Source organism: Scyliorhinus torazame, chromosome 1 (genome assembly GCF_047496885.1).
Source record: "Scyliorhinus torazame isolate Kashiwa2021f chromosome 1, sScyTor2.1, whole genome shotgun sequence".
NCBI lineage: Eukaryota > Metazoa > Chordata > Chondrichthyes > Carcharhiniformes > Scyliorhinidae > Scyliorhinus > Scyliorhinus torazame.
The window spans coordinates 76,870,467-76,895,384 of NC_092707.1; the positions used below are offsets into that span (position 1 = coordinate 76,870,467).

Genomic DNA, 24,918 nt, shown 5'->3' on the forward strand with positions numbered 1-24,918 from the left:
CACTGTTACTGAGACCATCTATTTCCACCTCTGTAACATCAGCTGACTCTTGCCACTGTTTCAGCTCATCTGCTGCATAAACCCTAATTCATGGACGGGTTTCTCTGTCCTGGCCGACTGGTCAATGGAGTTTCCAAGTGTGGGGCAGCCCCACGCCATCGGGAATCCCCCGGGCTGCCAGCAAAACGGAAAATCCCGAAGGCGGAGAATTCAGCCCCATGTCTTTGTAACCTTTCGACGAGCTACTCCTACTTAAAGAATAGGTTAGATAACTGACTGGACACAAGTGCAGTTGACGTGATGCTGTTTTAGAGCAAGCAATAATATCAGCAGTAAATGCCTCCCAAACATTACCGGTAAATATGATGAATGCACATGATTAATGAATGAATTACTGACACTGTTTAACACATTCAGCAACTTAGTGGAGCTTTGAGGTTTGTGATCAGGGGTAGTCACTTCCTCAGAGCAATTGCTGAATACGCTGACATACTGTGTGATAGCAGAGCCCATCCCCATTCCATCCAGACCCAATTCCTTATCCAGACCACCCCCCCTTCCATCCAGACCCCACCCATGTTTTCCATCGAGATCTCACCCCCATGCTCCATCCAGACTCCACCCCTGCTTCATCCAGAGGCAACCCCTGCTCCATCCAAACCCCATCACCATGCTTCATCCAGACCCCACCCCTATGCTCCATCCAGAGGCCACCCCTGCTCCATCCAAACCCCATCACCATGCTTCATCCAGACCCCACCCCTATGCTCCACCCAGAGGCGACCCCTGCTCCATCCAAAGCCCATCACCATGCTTCATCCAGACCCCACCCCTATGCTCCATCCAGAGGCCACCCCTGCTCCATCCAAACCCCATCACCATGCTTCATCCAGACCTCACCCCTATGCTCCATCCAGAGGCTACACCTGCTCCATCCAAACTCCATCCCTGCCCCATCCACACCCCACCACCATGCTCCATCCAGAGGCCATCCCTGCTCCATCCAGACCCCACCACCATGCTCCATCCAGAGGCCATCCCTGCTCCATTACGACCCCGTCCTCCTGCTCCATCCAGACCCTACCCTCACTCCATCCAGACCTCACACCTGCACCATTCAAACCCCACCCAAGCTCCATCCAGAGTCCATCCCTGGTCCATCCAAACCCCACCACCATGCTCCATTCAGACCCCACCCCCATGCTCCATCCAGAGGCCATCCCTGCTCCATCCAGAGGCCACCCCTGCTCCATTACGACCCCGTCCTCCTGCTCCATCCAGACCCTACCCTCACTCCATCCAGACCTCACACCTGCACCATTCAAACCCCACCCAAGCTCCATCCAGAGTCCATCCCTGGTCCATCCATACCCCACCCCTGCTCCATTCAGACCCTATTCTCCTGCTCCATTCAGAGGTCATCCCTGCTCCATCCAAACCCCACCTCTGCTCCATTCAGACCTCATCCTCCTGCTCCAAGCAGACCCTACCCTCACTCCATCCAGACCCTACTCCCACTCTATCCAGACCCCATCTCTGCTCCATCCAGATCCCCATTCCTGCTCCATCCAAACCCCACTCCTGCTCCAGCCAGATCCCCACTCCTGGTCAATCCAGATCCCCACTCCTGCTCCATCCAGATCCCCACTCCTGCTCCATCCAGATCCCCACTCCTGCTCCACCCAGATCCCCACTCCTGCTCCACCCAGATCCCCACCTCTGCTCCATCCAGATCCCCACTCCTGCTCCATCCAAACCCCACTCCTGCTCCATCCAGATCCCCACTCCTGCTCCATCCAGATCCCCACTCCTGCTCCATCCAGATCCCCACTCCTGCTCCATCCAGATCCCCACTCCTGCTCCATCCAATCCCCACTCCTGCTCCATCCAAACCCCACTCCTGCTCCATCCAGATCCCCACTCCTGCTCCATCCAGATCCCCACTCCTGCTCCATCCAGATCCCCACTCCTGCTCCATCCAGATCCCCACTCCTGCTCCATCCAGATCCCCACTCCTGCTCCACCCAGATCCCCACTCCTGCTCCACCCAGATCCCCACCTCTGCTCCATCCAGATCCCCACTCCTGCTCCATCCAAACCCCACTCCTGCTCCATCCAGATCCCCACTCCTGCTCCATCCAGATCCCCACTCCTGCTCCATCCAAACCCCACTCCTGCTCCATCCAGATCCCCACTCCTGCTCCATCCAGATCCCCACTCCTGCTCCATCCAGATCCCCACCTCTGCTCAATCCAGATCCCCACTCCTGCTCCATCCAGATCCCCACTCCTACTCCATCCAGACCCCACCTCTGCTCCATCCAGATCCCCACTCCTGCTCCATCCAAACCCCACTCCTGCTCCATCCAAACCCCACTCCTGCTCCATCCAGATCCCCACTCCTGCTCCATCCAGATCCCCACTCCTGCTCCATCCAGATCCCCACTCCTGCTCCATCCAGATCCCCACTCCTGCTCCATCCAGATCCCCACCTCTGCTCAATCCAGATCCCCACTCCTGCTCCATCCAGATCCCCACTCCTACTCCATCCAGACCCCACCTCTGCTCCATCCAGATCCCCACTCCTGCTCCATCCAAACCCCACTCCTGCTCCATCCAGATCCCCACCTCTGCTCCATACAAACCCCACTCCTGCTCCATCCAGATCCCCACCTCTGCTCCATCCAAACCCCACTCCTGCTCCATCCAGATCCCCACTCCTGCTCCATCCAAACCCCACTCCTGCACCAGCCAGATCCCCACTCCTGCTCCAGCCAGATCCCCACTCCTGCTCCATCCAGATCCCCACTCCTGCTCTATCCAAACCCCACTCCTGCTCTATCCAGGTCCCCACTCCTGCTCCATCCAAACCCCACTCCTGTTCCATCCAGATCCCCACTCCTGCTCATCCAGATCCCCACCTCTGCTCCATCCAGATCCCCACTCCTGCTCCATCCAGATCCCCACTCCTGCTCCATCCAGATCCCCACTCCTGCTCCATCCAGATCCCCACTCCTGCTCCATCCAGATCCCCACCTCTGCTCCATCCAGATCCCCACTCCTGCTCCATCCAAACCCCACTCCTGCTCCATCCAGATCCCCACTCCTGCTCCATCCAAACCCCACTCCTGCTCCATCCAGATCCCTACTCCTGCTCCATCCACCCCACCTCTGCTCCATCCAGATCCCCACTCCTGCTCCATCCACCCCACCTCTGCTCCATCCAGATCCCCACTCCTGCTCCATCCAAACCCCACTCCTTCTCATCCAGATCCCCACTCCTGCTCCATCCAAACCCCACCTCTGCTCCATCCAGACACCACCTCTGCTCCATCCAGACCCCATCTCTGCTCCATTCAGATCCCCACTCCTGCTCTATCCAAACCCCACTCCTGCTCCAGCCAGATCCCCACTCCTGCTCCATCCAGATCCCCACTCCTGCTCCATTCAAACCCCATCTCTGCTCCATCCAGATCCCCACCTCTGCTCCATCCAGATCCCCACTCCTGCTCCATCCAAACTCCATCTCTGCTCCATCCAGATCCCCACTCCTGCTCTATCCAAACCCCACTCCTGCTCCAGCCAGATCCCCATCTCTGCTCCATCCAGATCCCCACTCCTGCTCCAGCCAGATCCCCACCTCTGCTCCATCCAGATCCCCACTCCTGCTCCATCCAGATCCCCACTCCTGCTCCATCCAAACCCCACTCCTGCTCCATCCAAACCCCATCTCTGCTCCATCCAAACCCCCACTCCTGCTCCATCCAAATCCCACTTCTGCTCCATCCAAACCCCATCTCTGCTCCATCCAAACCCCCACTCCTGCTCCATCCAAATCCCACTTCTGCTCCATCCAAACCCCATCTCTGCTCCATCCAAACCCCCACTCCTGCTCCATCCAAATCCCACTTCTGCTCCATCCAAACCCCATCTCTGCTCCATCCAAACCCCCACTCCTGCTCCATCCAAACCCCACTCCTGCTCCATCCAAACCCCATCTCTGCTCCATCCAAACCCCCACTCCTGCTCCATCCAAATCCCACTTCTGCTCCATCCAAACCCCATCTCTGCTCCATCCAAACCCCACTCCTGCTCCATCCAGATCCCCCCCTCTGCTCCATCCAAACCCCCACTCCTGCTCCATCCAAATCCCACTTCTGCTCCATCCAAACCCCATCTCTGCTCCATCCAAACCCCCACTCCTGCTCCATCCAGACCCCCCCTCTGCTCCATCCAGATCCCCACTCCTGCTCCATCCAGATCCCCACTCCTGCTCCATCCAGATCCCCACCTCTGCTCCATCCAGATCCCCACTCCTGCTCCATCCAAACCCCACTCCTGCTCCATCCAGATCCCCACTCCTGCTCCATCCAGATCCCCACTCCTGCTCCATCCAGATCCCTACTCCTGTGCTCTGTCCAAAACACCCCCCATAATTTCAGTTGCCCACCCCCTGTGTCAACCAATAACAAGGGAAGTAAAGCTCTCACAATGATCATAACTGGGCACTCTCTGCTTCCTGTCTTACCATTTACCACTGGTGCACAAAAGGTTGAAGTACACATGCTTACACCCTGTGACTGTGAATGTTCCAATCTTATACCAATTTACTGATCAAAAGTTCAATGAGCTACGACTGGGTTCCCAATCAACCGTATGTTAACATGTTAAGTAGTAGTTAACATTATGGCCAACATTAGTGAGTGAGGGAAAAGAAAAATGAAAATCTGGCCACATGGTGCGTACATTGGTTAAGTTACAGTCTTGAGGAGGAGAAACACAAAATGGACTAATTAGTCCGAATGAATGGTTTCCATTTTGTGCCGATGTAACAGAGGCAATGTTACTCAAACTGCCAGGTGAAGTGTAGCACAAAGGTATTAAAAACACCATGAGCATACAATAATGATTTAAACTTTCTCTTAAAACCCTTAGGACATAATCCCTGACCAACTGACTCTGGAATCCCTGGTAGAGATGACTGATGAGGAAGTGTGTGAAACGGTGAAGAAATACGGAACAAATAGTGAGGAATGTGCCAGATTAAATGCCTCACTATCCTGCCTAAGAAGTGTGTACAAATCAGGTGAGGAACTTGTGCAGTATAATAATATGGCCAAAACGTGCACATTGAGGATGATTGAATTTTATGGAAGAGCGAGATGCATGTTCTTAAAACTCTTTTGTTTAATAAATATAAGCATTGTGCATGGGATTTAAAGCATAGTTAACTCAGCTCTCTGGTACAGTGAGTAAAAGAAGGCTGAAGAGATTTGATAGAGGTATTCAAAATCACGAGGGATCTGCATACAGTAGATAGGGAGAAATTGTTCCCACTTAAGTGTGGTAGTCACCACTGTTTGTATATAGCACACATATGAGATGTAATATGGTAAGGCTCCTGTACTACAGGTACAGGGGTAGATCCCTGCCTGCTGGCTCCGCCCAGTAGGCGGAGTACAAATGTGTGTGCTCACCGAGCTGCAGCCATTTCGGCAGCAGCTGTAGGAGGCAACACACCTCTGCGTAATAAAGCCTCGAATACTCTCTCCTCTCGTCTCGTCGTAATTGATAGTGCATCAATTTATTACGCAGAGATTTTACAGCGATGGACCTTTGCATCAAGCCAGATCGCCTGCAGCTGCACCCTCAAGCAGACAAGGCCACGTTGGCCTTCGATCACTGGCTGGCTTGCTTTGAAGCCTACATCGGATCAGCGACAGAACCACCCTCAGAGGCACAGAAACTACAGATCCTGTTCACTCGGTTGAGCTCCGATATTTTTCCTCTTATCCGGGATGCGCACAACTACACTGAGGGCATGGCGCTTCTGAAAGAGAACTGCACACTGTCGATCAACAAACTCTATGCCAGGCACCTCCTGTCCACGCGGCAACAACTCCCCGGTGAGTCATTGGAAGATTTCTGGTGTGCCCTGCACACCCTGGCGAGGAACTGCGATAGCCAGGCAGTTTCAGCCGTTGAACATTCTGAACGCCTAATCAGGGACGCTTTTGTTACGGGCAAAGGGTCGGCGTACATCTGCCAGCGATCAAGAAACACGCGACATCGCTAACGGTAGTCTCCCGTAATGTACAAGCGTACGCCCCCGACTGCACGGCGACCCGATCCTGGACATCGTGGACCCCACCAGCGACTGCCCCAAGCCAACCCCAAGCCTGCACTGCGCGGCAGCCAGCCAACCGCGGGGGGCCCAAGTGCTATTTCTGCGGGCAGACAAAGCACCTCCGCCAGCGCTGCCCGACGCGGAGCGCACTCTGCAAGGCCTGCGGGAAGAAAGGACATTTCGCTGCGGTGTGCCAGGCCCGGTCGATCACCACTGTTACCAGCCCCATTGTTCCTGCACCCCCCAAGTGCGACCCGTGGGCGCCGCCATTTTCGCCCCGCAACGCACTTGTGGCCCATGGGCGCCGCCATCTTCCCCTCATCAGACCTCGTGCGGCCCATGGACGCCGCCATCTTCCCACCCATCAGACCTTGGCAGCCCGTGGACGCCGCCATCTTTAACGCCGCCCACCACGTGCGCACCGTGGGCGCCGCCATCTTCGGCGCCATTTTGGACGGCGCTTCAGGACCCCTGCTCGTCGGGCACCTCATCGGGCCACTCATCGCCCGCAACCGCCGCCGACCAGCCCGGGGCCCACCAACACCAGCCGCAGCTTGCCTCCATCACGCTCGACCAGTCCCGGCAACACAACCTCGCAACCGCGACAACGACGGTGAAAGTCGATGGCCACAAGTCACCTTGCCTTCTCGACTCCGGGAGCATGGTGAGCTTCATCCACCCCGAGACGGTAAGGCGCTGCTCCCTCGCGGTACACCCCATTACCCAACAAATCTTCCTGGCCTCCGGATCCCACTCCGTGGAGATCCGGGGGTACTGCATGGCACCCTCACCACCCAGGGCATAGAGTTCAGCAACATCCGGCTCTACGACCTCCCCAACCTCTGCGCAGCCTTGCTACTTGGCCTGGACTTCCAGTGCAACCTCCAAAGCCTAACTCTGAAATTCGGCGGGCCCCTACCACCCCTTACTGTATGCGGCTTCATGTCCCTTAAGGTCGACCCACCTTCCCTGTTTGCAAACCTCTCCCCGGATTGCAAACCCGTCGCCACCAGGAGCAGATGGTACAGTACCCAGGACAGGACCTTCATCAGGTCGGAGGTCCAGCGGCAACTGCGGGAAGGCATCATCGAGGCCAGCAACAGCCCCTGGAGAGCCCAAGTGGTAGTTGTAAAGACTGGGGAGAAACACAGGATGGTCATTGACTACAGTCAGACCATCAATCGGTACACGCAGCTCGACGCGTACCCCCTCCCACGCATATCTGATATGGTCAATCAGATTGCACAGTACCGGGTCTTCTCTACAGTGGACCTGAAATCTGCCTACCACCAGCTCCCCATCCGCAAGGCGGACCGCCAATATACGGTGTTCGAAGCAGACTTTACCACTTCCTTAGGGTTCCCTTCGGCGTCACTAACGGGGTCTAGGTCTTCCAACGGGAGATGGACCAAATGGTTGACTGGTACGGACTGCAGGCCACCTTCCCATACCTGGATAACATCACCATCTGCGGCCACGACCAGCAGGACCACGATGCTAACCTTTCCAAATTTCTTCACACCGCCAAACTCCTGAACCTAACATATAACAAGGAGAAGTGCGTATTCAACACCAACTGCTTAGCCATCTTTGGCTATGTGGTGCAAAATGGAGTTCTAGGGCCTGACCCTGATCGCATGCGCCCCCTCATGGAACTCCCCCTCCCCCACTGCGCAAAGGCCTTCAAACGATGCCTGGGGTTCTTCTCATACTATGCCCAGTGGGTCCCTAACTATGCGGACAAGGCCCGTCCACTCATTCACTCCACAGTTTTCCCCCTGACGGCCGAGGCTCACCAGGCCTTCAACCGTATCAAGGCCGACATCGCCAAGGCCGCGATGCATGCGGTCGACAAGCCCCTCCCCTTTCAAGGTGAGAGCGATGCATCAGACGGTTCTCTAGCTGCCACCCTCAACCAGGCCGGCAGACCCGTGGCATTCTTTTCCCGCACCCTCCACGCCTCCGAAATTTGGGACTCCTCCGTCGAAAAGGAGGCCCAAGCCATCGTTGAAGCTGTGCGGCATTGGAGGCATTACCTGGCCGGCAGGAGATTCACTCTCCTCACTGACCAACAGTTGGTTGCCTTCATGTTCAATAACACACAGCGGGACAAGATCAAAAATGATAAAATCTTGAGGTGGAGGATCGAGCTCTCCACCTACAATTACGAGATTTTGTATCGCTCCGGTAAGCTCAACGAGCCCCTCGATGCCCTATCCCGAGGTACATGTGCCAGCGCACAAGTGGACCGACTCCGGGCCCTACACGATGGTCTCTGTCACCCAGGGGTCACCCTGTTCTTTCACTTCATAAAGGCCCGCAACCTACCCTACTCCGTTGCGGTAGTCAGGGCGGTCACCAGAGCCTGCCAGGTCTGCGCGGAGTGCAAACCGCACTTCTACCGGCCAGACCGGGCGCACCTGGTGAAGGCCTCCCGTCCCTTTGAACGCCTCAGCATGGACTTCAAAGGGCCCCTCCCCTCCTCCGACTGAAACAGTACTTCCTTAACGTGGTCAACGAATACTCCAGATTCCCCTTCGCCATTCCATGCCCTGATATGAAGTCTGCCTGTTCGGTTTCCCCGCTTACGTCCACAGCGACCGGGGATCCTCCTTTATGAGTGATGTGCTGCGTCAATTCCTGCTCAGCAAGGGCATTGGCTTGAGCAGGACGACCAACTACAACCCCCGGGTGGAGAGGGAGAACGGGACGGTCTGGAAGGCCGTCCTGTTGGCCCTACGGTCTAAAAATCTCCCGGCCTCCCGCTGGCAGGATGTCCTCCCCAACGCCCTCCACTCCACCCGATCGCTGCTTTGCACTGCGACTAAGGAAACCCCCCATGACCGTCTCCTTGCCTTCCCTAGGAAGTCCACCTCCGGGGTTTCACTCCCAACGTGGCTGGCAGCTCCAGGACCCGTTCTCCTCCGCAAACACGTGCGGCTCCACAAGGCGGAGCCGTTGGTCGAGAGGGTACAGCTACTCCATGCAAACCTGCAGTACGCCTATGTGGCGTACCCCGACAGCCGCCAGGACACAGTCCCCCTCAGGGACCTGGCACCAGCTGGGTCCCCCCCCTCCCCCATCTGCCCCGGCACCACCCATCCTCCCCTCAGCGCACCTCACCACAGCCCCCGCTCCAGGACGATCCGTCCTCCCATTGGTTCCACCCGGGCATGAAGATGAGGACTACACGCTCCCAGAGTCACCGGCGACCAAGCCAGCGCCTGCATCGCCACCGGGACTGCGGCGCTCACAACGGTGGATCAAGGCACCCGACCACCCGAACTTTTCCAGAACTGTACACTTTAAAAATGCTCACTTACATGTAAATAGTTTACCACCACCCCTGCTGGACTCTTTTTTTAACAGTGGGTGAATGTGGTAATCACCACTGTTTGTATATAGTACACATATGAGCTGTAATACGGTATGGCTCCTGTACTACAGGTATGGGGTAGATCCCTGCCTGCTGGCTCCGCCCAGTAGGCGGAGTATAAATGTGTGTGCTCACCGAGCTGCAGCCATTTCGGCAGCAGCTGTAGGAGACAACACCTCTCTGCGTAATAAAGCCTCGATTACTCTCTAGTCTCGTCGTAATTGATAGTGCATCATTAAGAAAAGATCAAGAGTGGGAGGGCACAGATTTAAAGTAGATGTAGATGTGGATTTAGATTTATTGTCATGTGTACTGAGGTACATTGAAAAGTATTGTTCTGCATACAGTCCAGGCAGATCGTTCCATACATGAAAAACATAGGGACATGTGATAAATATACGATGAATGCAGTAATAAGTAAAAGAAGCAAAAGCGACATGAGGACAACATTTTTCACACAGCAAGTGGTTAAGGTCTGGAATGTACTGCCTGCGAGTGTGGTGGGGACAGGTTCAATTGAGACATTCAAGAGGGAATTAGATTGTTACCTGAAAAGGAAGAATGTGTAGGGTTACTGGTAGAATGGCACTAGGCGAATTGCTCATTCGGAAAGCTGGTGCAGTCATGATGGGCTGAATGGCCTCGTTCTTGGCTGCAGTGGTTCAGTGGTTCTCTAAAGGCTCTGCCGTTTGCGTTGCTGGACTATACAATAATAATAATCTTTATTGTCGCAGGTAGGCTTACATTAACACTGCAATGAAGTTACTGTGAAAAGCCCCTAATCGCCACATTTCAGTGCCTGTTTGGGTACACTGAGGGAGAATTCAGAATGTCCAAATTACCTAACAGCACATCTTTCGGGACTTCTAGGAGGCAACAGGAGCACTAGGAGGAAACCCACTCAGACACAGGGAGAATGTGCAGACTCCACACGGACAGTGACCCCAGCCAGGAATCGAACCTAGGACCCTGGAGTGCTAACCACTGTGCTACCGTGCTGCCTATTCAGCTAAGTCAGCTAACCCTTACTGGAGCAGTGATTTCCCACTCCCCAATGCTGTTCATTGACACCTGCTTGAAAGTGTATGTGGGTAGATTTTGGGTGAGGACTACCTTGGACAAGGCACCACCGCCCTCCATGACTTAATAACATGTTGATATTAATTATCAAATCAACCTTTTTTTTAAATTAACATTTTTTTTTAGAGTACCCAATTCATTTTATCCAATTAAGGAGCAATTTAGCGTGGCCAATCCACCTACCCTGCACATCTTTGGGTTGTGGGGGTGAAACCCACGCAAACCCGGGGAGAATGTGCAAACTCCACACAGACAGTGACCCAGAGCCGGGATTGAACCTGGGACCTCGGCGCCGTGAGGCAGCAGTGCTACCCACTGCGCCACGATGCTGCCCATCAAATCAATTAATGATGAGTGCTCAATTGGGCAAAGTACTGGGAAGGAATAAGGGTGTGGGGTTAGAGTTAGGTTAGGATTAGTTGTATTAATTGTGGGTTCATCCACAGCCTTCCCATTTGTGCCTGTTGAAATTAAATTTGTCCCCTTTGTTGCAGTCCCCATTGAGGTGTGAGTCCCTGTGCCCAATCATTGCACAAGGACATGTTCTGACCTATGAAGGTGAACTATAATGAATCCTGCTGAAATTGGGCAGGATCAGCTCCTGCCACAGTGTCAGACACAGCAGGATCTGAAATGTTGTAACACCATATTACCACTTGGGGGTAGGAGGAATCAGATTTCTTTCCAGCAAGCACTACCTTGTTCACAAAGATATTAAAATATCTGCCGTAGAATGCACTGTATTTTGGTTTTCAGTTCAAATCCATAGGTTGATATTTTTTTCTCCTTATTTTTCCACCGATTTTCCCAGCCCCTCTCCTGAAATCATTAACAAGTTGCTGTCGCAGATGCTGGCTGCCTGGCCAAGTCACTATTCCCAATGTCTAATGTGTTGCAGACAGTGAGTCTGAACCCCATCAGGTTTTTCTGCTCATCATTCAGCAGTGGGAAGCACAGTCGATTTTCCTCCTCTCTGACTGAGAGCAGGAGGGCCAACTGCGGCACCTTCACTTCTGCTCCACCGGAATTCAACTAACAAAGCACAGTCAGGGATTATAATAATAATCTTTAGTATTGTCACAAATAGGCTTACAGTAACACTGCAATGAAGTTACTGTGAAAATCCCCTCGTCGCTACACTCTGGCACCTGTTCGGGCACACAGAGGGAGAATTCAAAATGTTCAATTCATGTAACAAGCACGTCTTTCGGGACTTGTGGGATGAAACCGGAGCACCTGGAGGAAACCCACGCAGACACTGGGAGAACGTGGAGACTCCGCATAGACAGTGACCCAAGCGGGAATCGAATCCGGAACCATGGTACTGTAAAGCAACAGTGCTAAATTAATCAGGAATCCTCTCTGGTAACTGCTATAACTCTCTTGGTCATCTGTGTCAACATAACTCTGAAAGGCAATCAAATAAACATCCTTCCTTCATCTATACATCCACACTTGTGTTTTGCAAAAAAATTCACAAAAGGTTTGGCTGACCAAGCCTTGTTTTTTTCCTTCACCAGCAGAGGGTAGCAGACCCTTTACAGATGGGATTATCTCTGTTGTGTATTCAACAAGAGAAATAATCTGTCAGATGAGGGAGAGTATCTTCAAAATACACCCACTGTGTCCCCATATTGTGAAGCTTTTCAGTTTGATCGTAGACAGGAGAATTAACATATTGTGAGCAGTTAGGTTTAAATGACCCAAACTGTAAATTCAATAACATAAATCTTATTGTCAGTTGAAGTCTTGACAGCTTGTTGCAGTCGAGTGAGTAAAAGTTGCATGTCGTCATTTTTGGGAATCTCCCATTTGTTACTTTTCCCTCCAATTTTCAGGCAAGAGAGCAGACAGTTAATCTTATTGTGGGTTGGCTAGCACTCTTGCCTCCAAATCAGAAGGTTGTGGGTTTGAGTCCCAATATCTAGGCTGACCCTCCAGTGCATTATTGAGAGGGTGCTGCTTTGTCAGATGTGCTTCCTTTTGGATGATCATTGTCACATTACTGATTGTGGAAGTTATGCTATGCATAAATGGGCTGCCGTGTTTCCTCTGTGTTTACAATAGTGGCCACGCCTCAAAAGTACTTCAATGGCGGCAATACACTTTAGGACGTCCTTTGTCTTGTGAAAGATGCAATATAAATGCTGTCCCTTTTTCCTTTATTTTGAAACTGGTTCCAATAAGGTACAGAGGAGTGAACTGGTGACTCTCCCTCTGATCTATTTTCTCTGTTCTTGCCTTTGGGCAGTTGCTGCCGAGACCAGGCGCCCCACAGATTCAGTGAAAACACTGAAATAAATCTACTCCCTGCGTTTACTGCCCCAGCAGTTTATTTAGCACTATTGCCACTCAGCGACAATAACAGATGGAGTGGCGGTTTCTGCTGCTGAAAATTTTAGTGGCATCCGAGGAACTGTAAACTGTTTAGTAAGCATCATTTAAAGAACAAAAAAAAAAGAATATCAATTTGGTAATACAGGTCGAGTAACTATATTGAGGTCAACACCATGCTGGGATTGTTTTGGTATGAAGGATTTGACAGCTGCATGCTCAAATCATTTTTTAATTTTAAAATTAAATTATTTTTTTTAGAGTACTCAATTCTTTTATTTCAATTAAGAGGCAATTTAGTGTGGTTAATTGACCTACCCTGCACATATTTTTGGGTTGTGGGGGTGAGACCCATGCAGATCCGCGGAGAATGTGCAAACTCCACATGGGCAATGACCTGGGACCGGGGTCGAACCCGGGTCCTCGGCGCCGTGAGACAGCAGTGCTAATGCATGCTCAAATCTAAATATTTTCAGTATTGTTGAGTTACATAATTTAATATTGAGATGTTAAATATTTGAATAAATATCTAATGAGTTAGTGTTGACATTACATTTTGATAGTAGTAACGTAAAATAATCCTCCCATTATAAAACATTAGGGGGCAGAGGGAGGGCATTTTGGACTGTTAGCATCTGTGCTGGTGGTGCCTTTCCAACTGGAGCCTTTCTCTGCCTATTAGCAAATTCCAAACTGCGGAAGCAAAACTTGGCATGCTTTTGAGTATGTGACTGCAGAGAGCTCGACAGAGTTTTGTCGCAGCAAGTCTTTTGTGCCCTTTCTCTCTTGAATTCAAAATAATTTTGTTGGTGGGGGTTGGGTGGGAAGGTAGGGGGAGAATATTAACCCTCCCCACCCAACAGTTACAATCGCAACAGCCTTAAATTGCTTCAGATAGGTGAGAATGTGAAAGTAGCTAGCAGTTAATGTCGCCCCATCCCTCCCGCTATTGTGTTGACTAATATATTCTTTCATAAAGGCGAAGGGAGTCAGATGAGTAACATAAAGAAGACATTTAATTGTAATACGTACAATTTACAAAGCGGCCCGGTTAGACGTGACCAGGTCCTCTCTCTCTGCAGGGCGGTTCCTATCTGGCGACCTTATATACACATGGTAATAGCCCCATAATTAGCGGGGGAGCTCATATTCCTCGAGACACATGGGCAAAAAAAATCAAGCCAGCACTGTATGTTCCGTGCAGGTTATTACACCCCTCCCTTCCATAGTCCGAAGACCCCCACAGGGAACCATGAGGGTGATGAAGACGACGAGCGGACGAAGAAGAAGTTTAAAAACACCAACGACGAGGAAGACTCAGAAGAAACTGGTGGAGCCCAGCCAGGTGACGTTGATGCAGACGCTTTGGCCTTGGTGCATCATTAACTGGCGGTGGGACTGTATCAGATGGAGCATAACGAGCCGGAGAATGATTCTTGCGGCTGGATCCTCTGAAGGTGGATGAACGACGGCGTCTGAGGCAGAGTCCCCAGACGCCTGTCTATGCATATCAGAATCAGATGACCAGACATCAGGCATTTTGGTATCACTAAAAGAAAACAACATAGTTGGGTACACAGACTGTAACAGGAGCAGCTTGCAGGACCGGGGTGGAATTCCCCCGAGGAGTCGTCTGAGCAGCGGGCCGGAGTGGGACAGAGTTCCCCTGAGGGTCCAGCGGAGTGGAAGCCTGCCGAGCACGCAGATGGTCGAGCTGACGCTTCATGAGCTGACCTCGAACACAGATCTGGTATGAAACGGGACCAGTTTGGCGAACGTCGACCCCTGGAAACCAACGAGGACCTTCACCGAATTTACTGGCATTGACTGCCTCTTCAGCTTTGAAATGTCGTCGAGAATGGCGCCTGTTCGGCAACGCCCTTGGAAATCTTGTATGCGGCGCACTTCGCGCCGATGTCAGATAGCAGCAAACCCAACGGAGTCCGAAGTCAGCAAATGATCAACAGTCAACACCAGTTCCGGGTGTTGACTGAGACCCGGCCTCATCAGAAGGGTGAAACTTAGGGGAGCTGGTGGCCACTGTCACTACTCCATGGGACGGCCCGGGTTGCCTCTCAGTGCCAACTCCTCCCGGTCGGTGCCCATAGGGCCCTGGGGTTCACCTTGGGATGAGGGGCAGCTGGTTCGAGCCCCGGCTGCCCTAGCATCATTTGGCTCTGCCAGCCCTGGTGGTTCCCCATGGTCTGCACCATTGTGTCGATGCCCTCGGCGATGCTCCTCAGTGACTGGGACATGCTCTGCAGCACCTCGGCAATGCCCACCTGTGACTGGGGCAAGCTCTGCTGTGCCTCGGCCATTCCCATCTGAGAGGGGGACATGTCCCGCAGAACCTCATCATGGTCAGCTTGGTCCTGGGTCACATCTCCCAGCGAGGTGGACATTCTATCGAGACCCTCAGCCATGGCCGTCACCGATGCCTTGGACAACTTCACTAATGGTGCCGACGTGCACCACACTCGCCACTGTGGTTGCCACCCTAGCAGTGTTGGCCTCAGTGCCATGCATTGCCAGCGATATCTCTTGCTCCGTAGCCTCTGGGACTCCTCAAATCGGCCATGGATCTGCTGGAGTGTCGCTGACATCTCCCTCTGAGTGTTCTAACTGCTTCCTATTGTCTCTATCAGTTCCGGGAATAGCTCTTCCACAGGCTCAGCTGGGATCCAGCAGATATCCGACTGCTGTCTTGCCTGAAGGTTCCTGCTTCCATCTGATGTGCATCAGCAGCTGCGTGGTGCTCACCAGATTGTGCCCCAGAAGCCTGACCACTAACATTTCCCATTGAGGTGTGAGTATCTGCGCTGGTGAGGGTGGGGATGACAGCTGTGACACCTCGATCATGACTTCCTCGGAACTCTTCTCCGAGGTGGTCTCGTGGGAGGCAGGAGAGGAGGCCACACGGGATGAGCCGGCACTGTCAGCTGTAGAAGCTGCAGGAGAATGGGCATGTGGTCAGTGAGAGGGATGGATCTGTCAGTAAACCAATAACAACTCTGCGCAGCCAACAATAACAAGCATTGCGCAGGTCAAGGAGACACATCCTGAGTGAGTGAGACACAGACAGTGAGAATTTGGTAGTTTGGTGCAGTGAGGTAACCAGGAAAGGTAAGTGGTTCATCTAATTTTGCTGTTTTTCAGTTAAAAGTGCAGTGTAGATTAGTGTCTGATTGGCTGAAGCTGCCCCCACCCTAATTGCTGAGAGGCAGTTATCTGGCAGTCACCTGAGGCCTGTTAAGGGGCACAAAGGTATACATTGTTTTCTTTTCTTTGAAGTTTTAGTGTGAGTCATCCTAAAGTCTGTATAAAAGACAGACGGAAAGCGCACATTAGTAAGCATTGCGCAGGTCAAGGAGACACAGCCTGAGTGAGAGAGACACAGACCGAGTGAGAATTTGGTAATTTGGTTCAGTGAGGTAATTCGGTGAAGAGTTGGAGAAGGTGCTTTTTCCCTACTGTTTTGTTCTCTCTCTTTCTTCGGGCCTAATTTCGGGAGCCGTTCGGAGGAGGAGGAGCAGTCTCTGTGAGTATAAAAACCTAACGGTAACTTCCTGTTTTCCAGTTTTTTTTCCAAAAGTGACGTCAGAGGGAAGCTGTGATCTGATTGGTTGATAGCAAATCTGCACCAAATTAAAAAAAAAACAGCTAAACTCATAAACTTAAATTAAACTAATTAATTAATTAGTGATGGCTGGTCAGGTGATGTGCTTGAGATGCTTGATGTGGGAGCTGGCAGATCCCATTGCGAGCTGCAGCGACCACATCTGCAGTAAGTGTTGGCTGCTCGAAGAGCTCCGGCTCAGAGTTGATGAGCTGGAGTCTGAGCTTCAAACACTGAGGCACATCCGGGAGGGGGAGACTTACCTGTACACTGTGTTTCAGGAGGCAGTCACACCTGTCAGAGTAAGTAGTTTAAATCCTGCCAGTGGCCAGGGACAGCAGGGTGTGACTGCAAGTCAGGCAGGTAAAGGGAACCAGCAGTCAGGAACTCAGGAGCCTCAGCCCTTGACTCTGTCCAACAGGTATGAGGCACTTGCTCCCTGTGTGGATGGCGAACAGGGCTGCAGGAAGGATGAGTCAGCTGACCAAGGCACCATGGTTCAGCAGGCCATTCAAGGGGAGGGAGTAAATAGGCAAGTTGTAGTTGTAGGGGATTCTATTATCAGGGGGATAGATAGTATCCTTTGTGAGCAGGATAAAGAGTCCCGCACCCGGTGCTAGGGTGTGGGACATCTCTGACCGGCTTGAAAGAATACTGGAGAGGGAGGGGGAGGATCCAGTTGTTGTGGTTCATGTCGGTACCATCAACATAGGCAAGTATAGGAAAGAGGACCCGTTTCGAGATTATAAAGAGCTAGGATTCAAATTAAAAAACAGGTCCTCAAGGGTCATAATCTCCAGATTACTGCCCGAGCCACGTGCAAATTGGCATAGGGAGGCAAGAATAAGGGAAGTTAACACGTGGCTGAAAGAGTGGTGTGGGAAAGAGGGGTTCCTTTTCATGGTACACTGGCATCAGTTTTGAGACAGGGGGGACCTATACCGTTGGGATGGTCTCCACCTGAACCGAGCTGGGACCAGTGTTCTGGCGAAAAGAGTAAATAGGGTGGTCAATAGGACTTTAAACTAAAGATTGGGGGGGAAGGGAAAGTCAGGGAACCAAGAGGTGAAGTAATCAGTGGGAAGCGTAGCTGCTTAGGAATACAAAAAAGCACGAAATGACAAAACTCTGGAGAGGTTACGATAGTCCCCATCCCACAAAATATGACACAGTGTATGGAAAGGCTCAGTAAACCAAGGTCCACCACACTAAGAAAACAAAAAGGGACGGTCAATAGAGAATTAAAGGTGCTATATTTAAATGCGCGCAGTGTACGGAACAAGGTAGATGAGCTTGTGGCCCAGATTGTGACTGGCAGCTATGATGTGGTAGGCATCACAGAGACATGGTTGCAGGGGGTTCAGGACTGGCATTTAAACATCCAGGGATTCACAACCTATCGAAAAGACAGAGAGGTGGGCAGAGGGGGCGGGGTTGCCTTGTTAATTAGGAATTAAATGAAATCAATAGCACTAAACGACATAGGGTCAGATGATGTGGAGTCTGTGTGGGTAGAGTTGAGGAACCACAAAGGCAAAAAAACCATAATGGGAGTTATGTACAGGCCTCCTAACAGTGGTCAGGACCGGGGGCACAAAATGCACCACAAAATAGAAAGTGCATGTCAGAAAGGCAAGGTCACAGTGATCATGGGGGACTTCAATATGCAGGTGGACTGGGTAAATAATGCTGCCAGTGGACCCAAGGAAAGGGAATTCATTGAATGTTTACAGAAGGGCTTTTTGGAACAGCTTGTGATGGAGCCCACGAGGGAACAGGCCATTCTGGACTTAGTGTTATGTAATGAGCCAGACTTGATTAAAGATCTTAAAGTAAGGGAGCACTTAGGAGGCAGTGATCATAATATGATAGAATTAAATCTCCAATTTGAAAGAAAGAAGGTAGAATCAGATGTAAAGGTGTTACAGTTAAATAAAGGTAACTACAGGGGCATGAGGGAGGAACTGACGAAAATCGACTGGGAACAGAGCCTAGTGGGAAAGACAGTAGAACAGCAATGGCAGGAGTTTCTGGGAATAATTGAGGACACAGTACAGAGGTTCATCCCAAAGAAAAGAAAGGTTATCAGAGGGGGGATTAGGCAGCCATGGCTGACAAAGGAAGTTAGGGAATGCATCAAAGCAAAAGAGAAAGCCTATAATGTGGCAAAGAGTAGTGGGAAGTCAGAAGATTGGGAAGGCTACAAAAACAAACAGAGGATAACAAAGAGAGAAATAAGGAAAGGGAGGATCAAATATGAAGGTAGGCTAGCCAGTAACATTAGGAATGATAGTAAAAGTTTCTTTAAATACATTAAAAACAAACGGGAGGCAAAGGTTGACATTGGGCCGCTCCAAAATGACGCTGGTAATTTTGTGATGGGAGACAAGGAAATAGCTGAGGAACTAAAGAAGTACTTTGCGTCAGTCTTCACAGTAGAAGACATGAGTAATATCCCAACAATTCCGGAGAGTCAGGGGGCAGAGTTGAATATGGTAGCCATCACAAAGGAGAAAGTGCTAGAGAAACTAAGAGGTCTAAAAATTGATAACTCTCCGGGCCCAGATGGGCTACATCCTAGAGTTCTAAAGGAGATAGCTGAAGAAATAGTGGAGGCGTTAGTTATGATCTTTCAAAAGTCACTGGAGTCAGGGACAGTCCCAGAGGATTGGAAAATCGCTGTTATAACCCCCCTGTTCAAGAAGGGAACAAGGAAAAAGATGGAAAATTATAGGCCAATTAGCCTAACCTCGGTTGTTGGCAAGATTCTAGAATCCATTGTTAAGGACGAGATTTCTAAATTCTTGGAAGTGCAGGGTCAGATTAGGACAAGTCAGCATGGATTTAGTAAGGGGAGGTCGTACCTGACAAACCTGTTAGAGTTCTTTGAAGAGATAACAAATAGGTTAGACCATGGAGAGCCAATGGATGTTATCTATCTTGACTTCCAAAAGGCCTTTGATAAGGTGCCTCACGGGAGACTGCTGAGTAAAATAAGGGCCCATGGTATTCGAGGCAAGGTACTAACATGGATTGACGATTGGCTGTCAGGCAGAAGGCAGAGAGTTGGGATAAAAGGTTCTTTTTCGGAATGGCAACCGGTGACGAGTGGTGTCCCGCAGGGTTCATTGTTGGGGCCACAGCTGTTCTCTATATATTAACGATCTAGATGACGGGACTGGGGGCATTCTGGCTAAGTTTGCCGATGATACAAAGATAGGTGGAGGGGCAGGTAGTATGGAGGAGGTGGGTAGGCTGCAGAAAACTTTAGACAGTTTAGGAGAGTGGTCCAAGAAATGGCTGATGAAATTCAACGTGGGTAAGTGCGAGGTCTTGCACTTTGGAAAAAAGAATAGAGGCATGGACTATTTTCTAAACGGTGACAAAATTCAGAATGCTGAAGTGCAAAGGGACTTGGGAGTCCTAGTCCAGGATTCTCTGAAGGTAAACTTGCAGGTTGAGTTCGTAATTAAGAAAGCAAATGCAATGTTGTCATTCATCTCAAGAGGCTTGGAATATAAAAGCAGGGATGTACTTCTGAAGCTTTATAAAGCATTAGTTAGGCCCCATTTAGAATACTGTGAGCAATTTTGGGCCCCACACCTCAGGAAGGACATACTGGCACTGGAGCGGGTCCAGCGGAGATTCACACGGATGATCCCAGGAATGGTCGGCCTAACATACGATGAACGTCTGAGGATCCTGGGATTATATTCATTGGAGTTTAGGAGGTTGAGGGGAGATCTAATAGAAACTTACAAGATAATGAATGGCTTAGATAGGGTGGATGTAGGGAAGTTGTTTCCATTAGCAGGGGCGACTAGGACCCGGGGGCACAGCCTTAGAATAAAAGGGAGTCACTTTAGAACAGAGATGAGGAGAAATTTCTTCAGCCAGAGAGTGGTGGGTCTGAGGAATTCATTGCCACAGAGGGCGGTGGAGGCCGGGACGTTGAGTGTCTTTAAGACAGAAGTTGATAAATTCTTGATTTCTCGAGGAATTAAGGGCTATGGAGAGAGAGCGGGTAAATGGAGTTGAAATCAGCCATGATTGAATGGTGGAGTGGACTCGATGGGCCGAATGGCCTTACTTCCGCTCCTATGTCTTCTGGTCTTATGGTCTAACTCAAATTTGACAGGTCCACCGGGGAAGTGGTTTCTCACCTCTGTGGCATCTGCCAGTCTCTGCGTTGGTGACCGCTCTGTTCAGTCACCCCAGTCACCTCCAGTGCCCGTCCCTCAAAGGACAAGCGTTGGTATCTACTCACGTGCTGCTTGGTGCAGATAGTTGACCTTTTTCCGGCACTGGATGCCAGTCCTGGTCACACTCACGGCGCTCCCAGCTCCCGCCACCTCGTCCCAGGCAGCACTGGCTGCCCTGTGGCTGACCCTCCGGGACCACGGGGGAACAGGACATCTCTCCTGGCTTTCACTGTGTCTAAGAGCCCCCCTAGATCTGCATCTCTGAATCTTGGGGCCGGTCCCCTGGGCACCATTGTTGTGAGCTGGCTGGGGTTGGCTGAGCAAGTGCTGCTCGACCTTGTTAGCAGGGAGCTGGCGAGCGCAGTGCCGGCAATTCGGTTGGCGAGCCTTCATTTGCTTCGAGTAGCCAGTAGGGTCTCATTAAGTGGACCAAATGACATTGAATAGTGTTGCCGGCTTCACTGGGCTGAGCGCTGGAATCTCGCGGCAGTTCCCGCTTGCTACCACACTTGGGGCGCGATTCTCCGGTAAGATTTCTATACGTCATTTCGTTGGGGAAACCATGCTGGCGCAATTTTCCCATCGCAATTCTCCCACAAAGATTTTTTTGGAGCCAGCCGGCAAGCCCGGCTTCGCAGATGTCGGGTGCCATTACGAAATGTGTCCCGAGTTCAAAGTAAGAGTGCAGCACCCCCATCTGCACATCCCCATGGATTACGAGCAACAGGGCCCTCCCAAAGGGGTTCCCTTCAGGCCTTGCCACCCTCAAGCTGACATCAGGCCCCTACACCCCCAATTGCCGGCATCAGCATCCCTCCCAAGTGAGCTGCACCCGCTAAGTGGTTGCCAAATACCCCCGCCCTTCATGCCCCCAACTCCTCCTTTCATGCCCACCTCAACCCCTATTCATGGCCATGCCCCATTCAGACCCCACCCATTGGCAGTGCCAACTTGGCAATGCCAACCTTACACTATGGCAATGCCACCCTGGAACCAAGTTGGCACTTCCAGGATGCCAGGGGGCAGTGCCAGAGTACTGCTCTGCCATGTCCCCCACCACCCGGCAGCTGCAGTAACCCCTGGGTTCCCCGGCATTGTCATCACGTCTGGTGGCGGAGACCAGTCATGATTCCCGCCGGCCTCAGCTGTGCTGCCACATAACCAAAAGCCCTCAGAGCATTTGCAGGATATTCTGAGCAGTCTGTTGTCTGAACAGCCAGGAGCCGGTAAGTTGCTGCGAGGGTGGGTTTAAATGAATTTATGCAGTAATGGGGATCTCAGCCAGGGCACCCTGATCCCGAGGGAGACACCCTGAGTCAAGAACTTGCCACCTAGTTGTTCCCCGCTACTGCCTGAGGTCCAGGCATACACCCTCCCCAGCAAGCCCGAAAAGTTTCAAAAGTTGCTTACCTCCTTGCTCCCCCTCAATGGCCATGGCACCTGGTTCCCGCTTGTAAATACTTGCACCAAATCACACTTCCGTGATTCCTGGTTGTGAGTATGGAGCATAATGGGGCTGGAGGGGGGGTGGAGATTCGGACTTTCAGCTCGTTAATCAGATTTGAATACATGCAAATTGTGGATTTGCATGGTGCTGCGTCGCAGGGCGGGTAGTTCACTGAGGCCGGCGGCGGGCCAATGGAGCCTTACAATGGGTCTGGTGCCCTGCATCAATCCAGGTTTTCGGGTGACCCACCATTCTCCGCCCAATCGGGAATCCCGATACCGGCATTGGCCGATTGTCATGTGAGAGTCCCTTTAAGAAAAGTGCTTTTTATCAAATGGCTGCAGTGATGTCATTGTGTGGGTGGAGCTGGAATGTGATTCTGCTTTTTACTTTCGTTTTAAGCTGGAAGCTATTTTTGGCTCTGTGTTTTAGTTCCGCTTTCAGTTAGAGAGCTGCATTCAAACCAAGCAGATGCTAACTGTTCGCTGTAGAGAATTCAAACCTACTGCATTTGTTGTGGATGTTGTTCGGAAAGTTACTAAGGGTTACCTATAGAGTACTGTATCTTTTGGGGGGCTTATCAGTGTTGGTAGTTGGTAAGATGTTTACTGTGGGTTTATAAAATGTTAACAAGATTCATAGAATAAACATTGTTTTGTTTTTAAAATACTTTAGATCTCTGTTGCATCACACCTGTAAAGTGGGCCCTTCTGCTCCCCATAACCAAAATCTATTAAAAGTTGTGGGTCAGGTGAACTCCATGATATACTTTGGTGTTCTCTGAACCCTGGCCCATAACAGCGATGAAGAATCTACCCCTATATCTTTATCATCTCAATAATCTCAGCAAAGAATAGACAAGAGGAAAAACAGACCAATAAAAGCCAGGCACACCTTTTTACCTTTTGCTTATACCTTTGACTCCCTGAACTCATATTGCTTTTTCCTCTTCCTAAAATTAACATGGATGTAGTGGGTCAGGAGCTTGCTGTATCAGATGCCTGTCCATTTCTGTGTGTGACGTATGATTTTGGTGTTATTTATGTTGGATGTCAGAAGTGTCCATTCTAATAAGGGTGAGCACCTTTAAGCAAGTTGATAATGACAAGCGGCACCATATGTCAAATTCTACATCATTAACGTCTCAGTAAAGTTGGATGCTATGCATGTCAACAATCAACAGGCATCAATTAAGGACTGATTCAAAGGCAGAAGTTGCAGGGGCCTTGGAACACATTCTCTGACTCTACTCTCCATCAGAGTGCTGAATATTGTGCTGAGCAAAGGGAGCATACATCAAAATCTACAATGTATTTTGTTCCCATGACAAGACAGAAGAAGAAAATGAAAACTTATTAAAAAATTGGAAAGTACCCTCCACAAGAGAGACATGCACTCCCTGCACCTACATTAGTCTCCCAGAGATCTAGAACTCTGACATTTAAAAATAAGTTCCAAAGGTGCTTGAAGGTATTTACAGTATGTCAACCATTAGAAGACTTCATCAAAGTATTTATGGTGTCACTACATGTGTGAAGTAAAACAGTTTCTCCCTCATTCTTGACTGAAACTTAATAATGTGCACATGTGGCATACACTTTTATAAACTTTGGACAACTCCAAAAAATGGATACCTGCAAAACATGGATACTTTTATGAGGGCCACGAAGAATCCAGCACGAGTTGAAGGATGGAAAGAAATAACATTTATTTACAATAACATATGTATAATATATACGCAACTGCAGCAGCAACTCCTTTGCTGCTCACTCTTCTCTAGCTGGTTCCAAACTGGCCAGCTTTATTTATGCAGGGAATCTGCTAATGATTTCTCCGCCGCCCCCCCCCATTGGGGAATCTCATACTCCCAAAGGATTGTGGGATTGCCATTAGCCCCAGCCAGTGGTAAGCAGGCAGGTTATAACATCCCTCCCCCCAAAGTCCAAGGAATCCACCGAAGACCCTGGCGAAGGAGGGCATCGGACTCGTTTTGCCGCAGGCCGGACACCATTTGTACGAGGTGCTGGATCGGACGGCGTGTAACGAGACGGAGAACGGCGCTTCCGTGATGAACGGCATAACGGTTGTACATCCACGGCCCGTGGGCCCGAGGATTCCCTCTTTGAGGCGTCCTGTGTCTCCAACTCGGAGTCGGAGTCCGCTGCCTCCGTCATCTCGGCGTCTCTATCTCCACGCGGTTCTGCACCACCTGCACTGGCTTGTGCGGCACCAGAGGAAGATTGTGAGGAATACTTTCCACTGTGTCTGGTCTCTGTGGCTCTAGAAATGAGCTCCAGCGGGGGGAATCTTTGGAAGGGATGGTCTTCTGGACCGAACGTGGTCTACATGCTTGCGCTGGAGATGACCCTGGGCTTGCACCTGGTAAGAGATAGGGCCCGTTTGGCGAAAGATTACGCCACGGACCCACTGGGCACCACCAGCAAAATTCCGACCGAACACTGGGTCACAGGGCGCAAACTGCCGATTCGACCGATGCCGAGAAAAACCATGTCCCTGCAGTTCTTGTGTGCGTCATACTTTTGCGCCAATGTCCGGGAAAACCATGCTAAGGCAGGTGCGAAGTCTCCGGCCCATTAGGAGTACCCCGGTCACCGCATGTGGGGTGGTCCTATATGAAAACAAAAAACGAGCCAGTCTGGTGTCCATTGACCCGGAAGACTGCTTCCTTAGGCCTCGTTTGAATGCCTGCACTGCGCGCTCCGCCGACCCATTTAAA

The 24,918-nt window shown here is 50.9% G+C and overlaps 1 protein-coding gene across 1 annotated transcript in view; it reads left to right on the forward strand.

The window, feature by feature from the left end:
- Positions 1-24,918, forward strand: part of ksr2 (kinase suppressor of ras 2) — an 815,194-nt gene that overhangs the window by 240,319 nt on the left and 549,957 nt on the right. The window contains exon 3 of the mRNA XM_072496823.1: positions 4,935-5,085. Coding sequence (XP_072352924.1) covers positions 4,935-5,085 — 151 coding nt within the window. The remainder of the gene's footprint in view (positions 1-4,934; positions 5,086-24,918) is intronic.